The sequence below is a fragment of the Nylanderia fulva genome, unplaced genomic scaffold (assembly GCF_048542155.1).
Source record: "Nylanderia fulva isolate GAGA-0341 unplaced genomic scaffold, ASM4854215v1 Scaffold14, whole genome shotgun sequence".
NCBI lineage: Eukaryota > Metazoa > Arthropoda > Insecta > Hymenoptera > Formicidae > Nylanderia > Nylanderia fulva.
In genome coordinates, this window is record NW_028189622.1 from 458,371 (window position 1) to 471,859 (window position 13,489).

At 36.9% G+C, this 13,489-nt stretch overlaps 1 protein-coding gene across 4 annotated transcripts in view; it reads right to left on the reverse strand.

Annotated features, from left to right (window-relative positions):
* Positions 1-13,489, reverse strand: part of Syt7 (Synaptotagmin 7) — a 174,247-nt gene that overhangs the window by 79,270 nt on the left and 81,488 nt on the right. For 2 of the 4 annotated variants that reach the window (XM_085480072.1, XM_085480071.1), the window contains exon 1: positions 5,721-7,461. The exons of the other annotated variants lie outside the window; for them this stretch is intronic. In XM_085480072.1, the coding sequence (XP_085336198.1) occupies positions 5,721-5,809 (89 nt within the window). In that variant the 5' untranslated portion in view covers positions 5,810-7,461. Of the gene's footprint in view, positions 1-5,720; positions 7,462-13,489 lie in introns of those variants that run through there. 4 annotated transcript variants of the gene reach the window in all.

The following is a 13,489-nucleotide window of genomic DNA, read 5'->3' on the forward strand; positions in this document are numbered from 1 at the left end:
ATATATACATAAAACATTATATATAATTATATGTATTGTATATAATATTTTATGTATATACATAAAACATTATATATAATTATATGTATTGTATATAATATTTTATGTATATACACTTATACATAATTTTATATTATGTTTCTACATATACAAATATACATTTGCTTTTGTAATTTGGAACATTAAATTGGCAAAGGGAAAATTTGGTCAATATTTCCATTGTTGGAACTCATTAAAATAGCGTTGTATTACGCGGGAAATTAATGGTAATTTTACGGAACTTACAAGTAAAACTACCCAAGTGCCACTCGCCGATTTTGATATACTTAGAATATGTTGTAGTCTAGGTCAAAATAAGAGACACGTATTTTTTTATACGGCCGTTAAAGTGGTGAAAACCCTCTTGAAGAAAACATTCAGACCGTGGAAGAATTTTCTCAAACAGTTCTCTGACTTAATCCTCTTATACGGCTATAATGTAAATTTACATTTGAGGAATAATATCCTAAAAATTCAATCTTTGGTTCATAATCAATTTTCATCCCCTAGATTTGTAAACATGTTTAAGTATGCTTGGTTCAAAAGCGGATACATCACAGAAAAACTTGATAAATGTGAAACTCCTGTAAATTATTGCTTTAAAAATTGTGATACATGCTGTAAATTTTGCAATGATATTGCAATAATCAGATGCGCTTGGTGCACCAAGTTTATGTGTATGCAGCACTCTTTTGCGGTGGATAATACAAATTCTCCTCGTTATTGCACTGAATATCAAAAATAATGCAACAAAAATACAACTTCATCATATATGATTGAATTTGTTGTTAAATATACTATAAGTTATACTATAAAAAAATTTTTTAATTTTCAAAAATTAAGAGGGAAGAAGAGGATTTCGAAAAATATAAAATTTTCGAAAAATTTGATTGCACAGTTTTAAAGTACATTAGAAAGCATAAAAATTTTGTTTGAAAATTTTTTTTACATCTTTTACAGTTTCGACGATATTTGCTCACAGAAAGATAAAAACCTATTTTTCTTCAAAAGAGTTTTCACCACTTTAACGGCCGTATGGGCGCGTATAAAAAAATACGTGTCTCTTATTTTACCTAGACTACAACATATTCTAATGTATCGTAAATTTTCGAGAATATATAGCGAGCGAAGCAAATATTACACTTTGATATAATCATTTCCAGATATTGCGTTATCAACATAATATGTTGTCCGCAAATAGAAATTAAATAGCCAATTTGATAAATAAATCAATAAATTATATATCAAAATCGGCGAGTGACACTTGGTAGATTCCTGCCCCGAGTCTCTATGTCAGATATCGCGCGGACGTACTTTAATTGCAATAACTCACCTACAGTAACGTCCGTTTGCTCTATCAGCCGAAAGGGGCGATAAATTTACCTCGGAGTGCACTTCCGTCTAATGCAAGCGTCGCGTCGCAGAGAGAATAGGGCGATTATTTGCGCACATTTTATATTATTCGTCCGACAAAGAACGTGCGTGCGAAACAAGAGCGAAATTCTTCTCTGCAAACAGAACTCGTGCGTAAAATTGTCTTGAAAAATTCGCGCAACGTACATCGCCGAGGAAATCGATCGAGTACACATTTTGCGAGGAATTTCCGGTACGATAAAAACGCGCGTGCATTTCCCGCGCAATCGTAATTGAATCGTGTTTTTGCTCCGTCTAAGAAGTTTACCTATTTTTTTTAGATACCGTATTGCGGTAATAGTCGACTGCTTTACGATTTGCGAACGTTAAGTCAGCTTAATTTAAGCTTCGAACAACTTTCTCGAAACTATGAGCTATCATCGATACTGCGGTGTCGATTGAATCGTCTTCGATTCTACAAATCTATGTTCCTTCTAAAGTAGTTTTCGATGTATCGTAAATTTTCGAGAATATATACGGGCGAAGCAAATATTACACTTTGATATAATCATGCAAACATTTCCAGATATTACGTGTTATCAACATAATATGTTGTCCACAAATAGAAATTAAATAGTCAATTTGATAAATAAATCAACATATGTACCTACATATAAAACGATTTCAAATACGAGTCCCCTTGAATTTCTGTTGAAATAAACGCGTCGGACTGGAATAATCTTTTTCGTGGACTCTTATATCAGACAATATAGAAATGTCAAGACGGTTTCTCCCCCTTTGATATGCGCAATAAATTGGAAGAAAAACATTCCTGCAAAAAATAAGACTGCCGCTTCTTTTTAATCACAAATGCGAAAAATGTGGACAATTTCGTTTATCGGCGGTCTCATTTACTGCGGAATTTCACAATCTCATTTACCGCGAAATACGTACATCGGAATTGCACGTCTGTCACGTAGAAATATAATTTCCTCTGGCAAAAGGATATGTAAAAAAAATCCAATCGGAAATAGTGTAAATTGGCTTCATTCGAGCGAGTATTTCTCACAAATAAAGTTCCTCGATTTCAAATCGGAGGTAAAATGTCATAAAAAGTCAATCCTAATTGTGAAATTCTTTCCGAAAGTCTTTAATCATTTTGTAAAAAAAAAAAAAAATCTGTGAAATTTTCTCTCAACTAGTTTTAAATATATGTATATAAATTGAAATAATAGATAAGTATCTAATAACGAAATTACATAAACGAAATCTTTTTTAATCAATAAAATTATCGCACATCATAATATATTGAAAAATTAAATTATTTTATATTACAGAACAAACAAGACCTGTGTTATAATATTTGATCCATTTGAAAAGTTTGTATTAATAAAATCATTTCATGCTGAGCGTGATTTATTTTTAGAACGCGCACAATTATTTAATTTAAAAGATGCAATCTGGAATGATGAAATTATACCGTCTTGAAAGGAGACTAAATGAATTTGTTACTCTCGTCGTTGTTATATCGGGAGCGTTTTCTTAATTACCAACATAATCAACTTGTCCCATTTTTCCTTTCAATTTCTCTATGTATGTTTTTAAACGCGAGAAACTCTGTATTAGATAGATTGATTACTCTCCGCGAGATGAAACAAACAAGGGTGTAAGAAAATGACAGATTTGTTGTGATGCGGGAAATGCTAAGTGTGAAATTTATCATACTTGTCTCTGAAATGCAAGTGGCGAGAATAAAGGTGTACTTTAATCCAAGAGGGCTGTAGAAGAAGATAATCGAACGGTAGACGGTGCTATATATACATTTACCCCTAGTTTCACAGATGTAATCAGCGGTTCATGGAAGCGGAAAATCGGCTCTTACACGACTTAACAGTATTTTCGGACGTTTGACGAAATGTTAATTCTACTCGTTAGCTCATTCTTCTCTCGTAAAATATATAGTGAATTTATAAAGCACGTTGCATTTTTATTATTTAATTTAAAAATGAGAAAAAATAACGTGCGCGCTAGTTAAATAGTACAAATTAAATAATATATTAAAAAGAGAGGAAAAATAAAAAATGTATATCGCATAATAAAAAAATGATGAGGCGAGATGTATTATTAATTAGCTTGTGCGTTATATTTCATCCTTCATTATCATTACTAAATTTTTAATTCGTACTTACAAAGAAAAGCAAAACGTAATATCTATAACAAACAATTGCTATGTCTATGTTTTAATTATGCATTTCCTTTCCAGTATCTCAATCTCGTCAGTTACCTATTATTTTATCCGGTTGAGTGGTCTTAACTCATAGCTAAGGGTGTTTTGTTCTCTCTTTATGCAATAAGCACTTATCTTTTCTCTCTCTATTAAACGCTCACTCTTTCCTGAAACTCTACTCGTTCAAAGCATAATATTTAAGTAAAATTTCTGTTTTCTTGTATTTAGATATACTTGATTATAATAAAGAAGAGATTTAATATTTTGTGATGCATTACATCGGAAATTAGTTAAAGAGAAAAACGCAGAAATTTTAATTTTTACTTTAGCGACTTGCATTATTTTTCACAACTCGTATGCATAATTAACAATATCTTTGCTTGAAGAACAAAATGTTGCTCGGTGAAAAAAATCGGAAATTTTTTAAATTGGAAAATAAGAAATTATATAGATTTAGTGAAATGGTTTTTACATCTCATCTCGAGATATAATTAAATGTTAATTCTGAAAAAATCTTGCTGCGAATATAACATTCGTAATATTAAAATTCTCAATACTTTTTTGATGATGTACTTATCTCACAATGCTACGTAATATTTTTCGAAAAAAAAATTATGTAAAGCACTCGTGAGAAATTAGATTTGCCGGATGTAGCAGAAGTTGAAAAGTTATGTCGCGATTTTCAACGATCTCGAAATAAACAGGAGAACCAATTTGGAGAAAACGCGCGACGAAAGAGCACTTTAGATAAATGCGTATAACCGTTCGCGCCAAATAATACACAATACACAATTGTGTTTATTGTAAACTCCATCGTACGCTTGCATTGATTGAAGACGAGCCGGAAAAAGAATCGACGATAATCGCGAAATGTCAATAAAAAAATGTATGCGTAGGCACACGCAAATGTGTATACCATATATTTATACGGACGAACTATGCAAGTACTTTATGCAAGTTGAACTCATTCGAGTTTCGAGGATCGACTGACACGAAATACAAACACAACACACGTGTGTACATTATTTGAACGAAAATATTTCAGTAACGCACTTAACTATCGGAATAATATATTCGCAACCGCGCGCTTCGTATATAAATTATCATTATTATTTTACAGCACATTTAATAGAAATATACGTTTAATATTCTGCTTTGTTGATTATAAATGAATACTTCTGTCATTCTAATATTTCATATGTGATTATAATAAAATTCCGATTCGACAATTGTTCCTTGGATATGTTTATTTATAAGACGCGCTTATTTATATGGTAATTCTCTCTCTTTCTCTCTCTGCTATTCCACATTTAACCATGTCATGCCTGCGACATGTCCCGTATAATTACTTGTAAAGTAATATGGCCCGATCGATAATTAATTAATCGTTTTCGACAATTTTCCAACGACCTACGATAAAAAATTCAAGAATCATCCTGCATGAAAAATGAGAAAGTTACGTTCAATGTTAGATATTTTATTGCCGAAATTAATTAATCGATTTCGACAATTTTCCAACGATCTACGAGAAAAAACCTCAAGAATTATCCTGCATGAAAAATGAGAAAGTTACGTTCAATATTAGATATATTTTATTGCCAGATTAGAAAGAAGAAGCGGAACGATAAGACACTTATACGATATATGAAATAGTATCGTCGGAAGGAGAAAGAGTTGCGTCGCAACTCACGGAAGAATTAATCTTAAAAAGACGAGATTTATCATAATATTTAACAGACAGACAGATGTTCTCCGCGTCGTGGAAGGAACATAAATTTTACTCGCCGATACAAATTACCCAGCTTATATTCTCTGAAAGATCAATTTTTTTCTATCTACAGGTACATTTCTTTCGCTCCAGGATGTAAAGGAGAAAAAAAAACAAGAAATAGCTCGATCAGAGGGGACCTTTTCTCGGCATCTTTCAATTCATATACATACCCGTGCAGAAGAAAAATTTGCAAATTCTCGATGCATGCAAGCGTGCACATCCAGCGTTACACATACATATGCAAGGCGTGCATTACAATATTGAATTTGATCGTCGTCATCGGCATCCCTCGTTCTACGAATCTCTCGACTGGGATCATTTTCTACTCACAGACTCTGCGATAAGAAGCGCGACAGTGCCAGCTTGCCGATACGATTGTTCTTCAGACCATCCAACATCGCCGACGCCGCGATCTCCATTTTCTACGGAAGCTTCTGAGAAGAGGAAGACCAGGAAGATGCGTTTCCGCGAATTCGCCGCGACTTAATCCCTCGCAGACGAGAGAGTTCCCTGCTTTCTCTCTTTCTCTTTCTTTATCCTCCCTTATCGATCAGCTGATTCATCGATACATCGCTCATGATCCGGTGATCCTAGAAGCTTTCTCGACTGTAGCTTCTTTCTTTCTTCTTCTTCGTCTCGCGAGGAGAAGAAAAACAGTTTGCGACGACGACGGGAGGCGCGAATATACTCGAGGTTGGATTGATTCGATGTTCCTGGTTGAGGCAGGTAATTCACCTCTCCTTCGACCTATCGACCCGACACGCGGTATCGGTATTACGTCGAGAGGCTAAGCTTTTACCGGTCCCTCTCGGGAAAGAGTTACGCTCTTCCGATTTCTTTCCGTTACAGTACAGACGTATTGTTTTTCTACCGGCTCCTATCGATCGGGCACACTTACATTAGTTCCTCTCGAGTCTTTCTCTCTTTTGCCTTCTTTTATTTATTCATTGTTCTATCTTTAGACGTTTATTCCCTCTCGGTGTAGCAGAAGTGTCCTGTACTTGAAACGAGATAAGGACGACGTCTTCCCAGAAGAAATATCATCAACAGACGACTGCTTCGGCTACAAGGCGGAAGTTCGGCTCGATGAAGAGAGGAAGTTTCGGATGAGAGGAGAGGTGAAAGATAGAGTGAGAGAGAGAAGTTCAGTTATTCTATTTAACCCAATTTCCAAGTGGCTGGCTGGCTCGCTCGTTATGTTTCATTCAATGGCGGTCGTTAAAATTATCACGCAATTGCGGTGGCTCTTTAACGGTATCCTAGATAGATGGATATTACACGGAGTCTGTTAATGGGACGTGTAAAAAATACGACACGCGCATATAATAGGTACATATATAATGTACATGTATGCGTTGACTCGCGACTATATCGAACCGTGGAAAAAATCAACGCGCGAAATGATCAACAACAAACAACTGATAACACAACAACTGATGGATCCCCACTAACTGATGGGGCGACGCAACAACAGGACTCGACCGTCACATATTACATCGAATGATTCCGTACGACGAACGATCCGGCTTCTTCTCTTTTCTTCGGGTATAACGAAGGCACACAAACACGCACACACGCACGCACTATCGGAGAAAAGAAGCTTTGGGGAACGAAATGCGCGGGAGAAAGGCACCGTAAAAATCTCTCGTCCGTGTCTTCCTCTTGGCTTCCTCCTTCTTGTCTGTCGCGAAATCTAACACGCTGATACCGAGGGCGACTCGGCTTACATGCTCCGACGCGAAAAGAATGGAAACACGAGGCGGAAGGAGGTTTTGCGATCAACTTTTCTCTTCCCAACAATGTAGCGGTAGTAGTAGCAGTCGTGGAGTCGCGACCGAGGCGAGTCTCTCGAACCGATAGATCATTCGAGCGCGATCCTCGACGAGAGGAGACCTCGAACCCTCTGTAGGATCATATCGGATCCTTTTTTTCAAAGTCGAAGTCGGAAGAGCGGACCGGTTTCGTCCGGCGCATATCTGTGCGAGAGAGAGAGAGAGAGAAAGAGAGAGAGGTCTCGGGGCCTCCGTTCGCCAAAACGCGGACCGCTACTCTGATCGACGGTGTGACCTACTCGCACTGCTCTCAGCTGCTACCAACCCCCCAAAGTCGTGCCCGCCATCCCTACTCCACGTTGACGCCGACCCTACCCCTATACGCGGAGCAGTCGGTGGATTCCTAGCCGGATCTCTTCTCTCTCGCTTTCCCCACCCCGACTCTTCACCCCTCTTCATCCCTCGTCGACCGAACCGTTCCTCCTCCTCCACCCTCGGAATCCCCTCCATCTGCTGTTAACCACTTCCATCCCTGTGCTCTCTCCCTTCTATCCCTCTTCGTTCTTCGACCGAACCACCTCGCACATACTCTCTCGCTCGCTCGCTCGGAAAACTCTGGTTTTACCGTAAAACCGCGTTACCGATTTTCTCCGACGGGGTACAACAGGGATTTTCGCGAAAGACTTCTCGAGACTTGGCCGATCGAAAAGTGTGACATGGTGACTTCTCGCAAACAAGCGGACACGTCAGCGATGCGTGTCATGCGTGATTACATATGTATGTATGTTGTATGTCTACGCGCGTGTCATTAACGTGAAACGGATCTTATCGATTGTTGTGTCGGGAGAGAGAGAGAGAGAGAGAGAGAGAAAGACCCACGAGCGCGAGTTTGTGAAACTGTACACAGATATAACAATAGCGTAATAATACACGAACAACAAAGTTTTCGCGTAGATATCTAGGCAAGATTGAAAATTTACGAAGTAATTTTGGTCTTGGAAAAGACACGGATGTATCTTAATTTCTTGATAAAGTCGTAGAAATGTATTGCACGAGAAAAGAAGCTGTTAAAGTTAGTAATTAGTGCAATAATAAAGAACAAGTAGTCGATTATAATCCGAAAGTACCTCACATTTTACGAGATAAGCAAGCAAAAGGATGCAGCTTGAGAGCGAAATCATCAATTTCTATAATCCATAATATATTATTATATATATATATAATTATATTATTTTATATATAATATATATGTTAAATGTTAATACATATTACATCATATAATACAATTTTATTATAAAATAGAATATATTATATAATATACCAAATATACAATATAAAAATCCGAAAATTTATAAAATAGCTTCTATTTCTTAATCAGTTATTATATCATTAAAATATTATATTTCTGCAAGAGTTTTTAAGGGAGAAGAAAGTCCTTTTACTCGGGCAGGTAACTTTCTTGTTCCAGAGATAATTCATCTGGCGTCTCCAAGCTTTTAACGTAGCGCATGTTTCTCTCTTTCCCTCTTTTTCCTCGAGAGAAATGGGGAGCGATATTACCGCGGCAAATGCACCGAAAAGTTTCGCTCAAGCCGTCCCTTCACGTTCGCGACCGGTAGACCTTGATTTCCCTTCTACGCCGCCGGTATATAGAATATTTCTCGGGTCCTCCGATCTTGGCGCCGACAATTTATCGCAAGTCAGGCATCTAACTTGAGGGAGAAATTGTGAAAGTTTCGCGCCGATGAAATCGGCGACCTAAGGAAACCTAAGGACGGTCGATCGATTAAGCGAAACGTGACGAACATTTCGAATCCGTGTCTCTTGTCTGTTTTGTGCTTTCTGCAATTCCGATTAGGGCGCATCTGGTCATCGCAAAACAGTATCGCGAGACACAAACGTCAGAATGCGATACAAAACGAGCAGTTATGACCTTTCCTATTCGCTCGCGTCCCACGCAAATTCTCATGAATCATTATAATATGTGCAATGAGCGCGATTGTGTGAGACACCAAATAAATGGTATAAAGTGAATTGGGATGTACCAAAATCACCGGATGTCCTTTTCACGGTATTTCTGTTGTTACAAGGACATCCGGTTCTTTGAAGATACTCTGTATAAAAATGCCGAAGAAAATTAATTCCTTTCGTTTAAATCATTGAAAATGTTTCAAACGATAAATTTACTTCAATATTAACATAAAATATGAACTTGAGGCACTTTATAAAAACTTTTTGTCAGTATGGATAATAAGAATAAAAAACAAGGAGAGATTCGTGTTTCTTCTTGAAAAATCCTAGTTAGAATGTAGAATAGATGTGTCTATGAAAAAGAAACGCCATGTTAAAAAAATTGGAAAATTAAAAAAAAATAATTGAATGATAAATTGTTTAAAACACAAACCATTAATATTTCTCTTGTTAAATTATAAACATGATTAAACTCCTAAACTGTCTTATTTAAAATCCTATATAAAATATCTGTACAAATATCGTCACATCAAGGTTGTCATAGCTTGAATAATATTCTTCAATTGCTGTTCTGTTTAAAGTTGAAAAGATTAAATACTCTTGATTAAATAATTTAGATTAAATACTCTTTCACCGCAAAATATTTTGTTTTTATTTTTATATAAAAAGCAATCGGAATATTTATTTTTTTCTCTATGATCTATTTTTATTGGAAAATAAATGGTTTATTTGAAAAAACAGATCTCTTTTCAGAAACTGGTTTATTTATACGCTTTAAAAAAAAAAATCAAACTCTCTCTCTCTCTCTCTCTTTCTCTCTCTCTCTCTATTCATTGCAGTAAATAAACCACCTCGATAAAACTTTTTACTAAACATAATCGAGCAGACTATTTGAAATTAAAAAATATTTAATACATAAACTCAATTTCATTATACCGCATAAAAAGAACACATGTATATAAATGTTTTTTCAGCTTTGACGCTCGTTGTTATAAAAAATTGTCAAGCATATTGTCTTCGACAAAGCACATTGCTCTTAACAATATTAAAAATGGCTTGGGCTAATCTAATGTAATGAAAAACTAATCTGAATGTAACTGAAACGTCAAATAAGAATAATTTCATTCATCTCGTATCTGAAAAGAATGTAATTACGTCAATCAGAATCTCTCCGGGGTTTCTACTTTCCTCTAATTTAATTCTATTAGAATAACTCTAATTTTAGAAATAGAATATCTATATTTCGCCGTATTTTCTCCTATAAAATCTCTAAATTATTCATACGAGCAACTATACAAGGAAATCTCATCGATATTGTATACGATATTCCACGAACTTTCTACACGATTTTCTCTAGTGGTCGCTCGTCTCGCCGCGATAAGAGATTTAATACAGATCAAATACAGATATATACACTTGGCAAGCAGGGGAATATATAATATACATTATGAGGAGGGTTTATGTCGGCCATCTGCCGCGACTCTTTCCGCGAGATGCTCCGAGATACCCTGATTTTCTCTCTCCCTCTCTCTCTTTCTTGCCTTCAACGAGAGCCGATCGGGAGGCGCCGTTATGTAATGTATGCTGGAGCCCGGTCGGAGATAGACGGCGACTTCCGGCCGACGATGATGGACGTTGATGGAACGCTTATCGTCATCTCGTTTTTCCACCCCGAGAAAGGGGAGCTTCTTTTATTCGGGAATCTACGCCGCCCTTGCTAATACGTCATCCGATCCGACGAAGGGACGACTCCTAGATTGCGCAATGTTATATCGCGATGTTTCTAAAAGCCTACCGGCCATCTCGTTTATTAGTCCGGTATATCAGTCGAACGATATCGCGTGACCCCGGGATATTCGAGGCGCACCGGGATATATCCGATTGCGCGATTCATCGATTATTTCAAATCGAAAATTATTATTACGATTACCAGCTACAAATATAACGAGTCACGAACATTCAAATTTTTAGCTGCAGAAGGTGTATTCGCCCCCTTGGAATTAGCAAATAAATTAAATATATCTCTGCTCTGTTGAATAAACACTGGAATTTATTTAATATAAAAATATAATGTATGTTTATCAAGTATGCTTATCACGTGCGGATTGACAATTGTTCACTCGTGTGGGGTGGTCTCGTGACCAATTGTCAACTTTCCGCACTTGATACACAATATACTATTCTGTATTACAAATGCAGGCAAAGTGGCATTGTGCACGTTTTCTGTGCGCGAGGTGGCCGATCGCACGCCGCCATCTTGCGACGGCACGGTGCGAGAATAGCCGTGTTCAAAGTCATTGTCCACGACTGAAGCCGTGGGCAATGACTTTGAACGCGGCTCAGCCATAGGCAATAGCTTTGAATGCGGCTTATTCACTCACCGCGTCGCCGCTAGATAGCGGCGTGGGAAATCGGCCGCTTTCCGCACAGAAAACACGCACACAAAGTGCCACTTTGCCTGCACGTGTAATACAAAATAACATATTTAATATATTTAATATAAAAAAATAAAATTTAAAAAATTAGGAAAAAATAAGAAATAAAAAATGTTGAAAAAAGCCTGCGGACGCCCATGATCGTAAGTATAGTTAGGACGCACTTTAATATCGATTATATATTAACGCAAACGGCCGAGCGCGTTTCCCGTAGATTCCCATTAGCCCCAGGGATCGAAACGTAAATTCTTGTAGGAAGAAGGGCCCACGTGCGACTCATCTCGTCCGGATATGCGCGGGGGAATTCGTTCGAGAAACGTGGCTAAATGAAAATTCTTAATCTTCCCGCTCCACTATTCGCGCACATTCCGAGATCGTTAATAAATGATGAGAATTGGCGACATTGAGCGTCGGCCGGTGGCGGTGCTTGGGGAATAAAAGTTGTAATTTAAAGAATGAGTAACTGACGATTAAATATAAATGGCGCGACAGGGGAAAAAAAGCCTCGGTAAAGAGAGCTCGCCTCTAATTCTTCCCTACTATATACTAATAAACGGAGTTATTTCACGGCTCGCTGCGCTTAAACTCTGACGCTGACGAACGAGTTATCCGCGGAGGCTGGATGACGTTTATTTGACGTTCGGACGACATATCTCGTCTGTCTGACGTCGCACGTGACGGCGCGCGTTGTCAATACAATATAGTTTAGCTTCAACATTTTCCAATAACATAGATATAAATATAAACCTATAAGATATATAGAGCGCAAAAAAAATAGCGAGAAATCAGCGCGTAAAATAAATAAAAAATATAATGTATGTAAAAAAGGGAGGGGAGGATATTTTATTCCAAATAAAATATTCCCTCATCCTTTCGTTCGAATAAAAATTGCGGAAGAGAACGTAATGTGCGTTCTTGCCCTGAGGCTGTCCTAAAAGCCTTCCACCAGAGAATCTCTCGATAGAGTAGAGACAGGCGATCTGTCACTTAGGCTGATGCGATCCGATCTAAGTAAGTCACTTAGCGACGTCCTTCATAAATCGATGATATATATATATATGCGATATCAAGTATACTTGATAACTAATTTCATTATCTGTCTTTTAAGCGCTCTATCGCGCTCTCCTACATATATTATACATTATCGCGTTTAAATTAAGATTGACATATAAAAGAAGTAAATAGTTTGTGCGTTTCGTGATATAATCGGAAATGCGTATATGGATTGTATTCTCCAATGGTCGATCGTCTTTAAGCTGGACGTCATTTACAGCGCCTAATAATTTACGGCATCATATTACACCGTCGCCATTATCACGTGCATTATTTTACATAGCACACTTGCATATATATCTATGTATTATGTAGTACACGCTCTGATAATATATGGGTAACAATATATGGACAACAATATATGAACAACATTATATGTAACCTTATATGTATATTGCATATTTTGAATACAACTTATCTAATTTGCACGTCAAAGCAATAATCTCAGAGAATTTTTTTGTAATTATAGAATGCCATTTATATTGTTAGCGAAGAATTTCAAAACATTCTCGGACAATATTTTGGGAATAATCTTCGCTGAAGAATTTTCGATAAAATTTGCGATTCACGTATTTCTTCTCTGATGCAAATCGCCAACGACGCAGCGATATTATGCATCTTTGCAGAAAAAATAAAGATTCTAATCTTACGTTTACGACGCATTATCTCAAAGATCAAATTAAGGAGAATATAGAGGTCGTTAATTCGCAGTAAGAAATTTTTCCATCACCATCTCGGTTTTATATACTCGCTATTCTAAATTAAAATACGATCTTGTCGCGCACAATAGCCAGATTTACCTACTTGTCGTATTCATTCGGATCGATTTGTAATATCCATCCGCGGATAGAATCTGGGTACTTATATA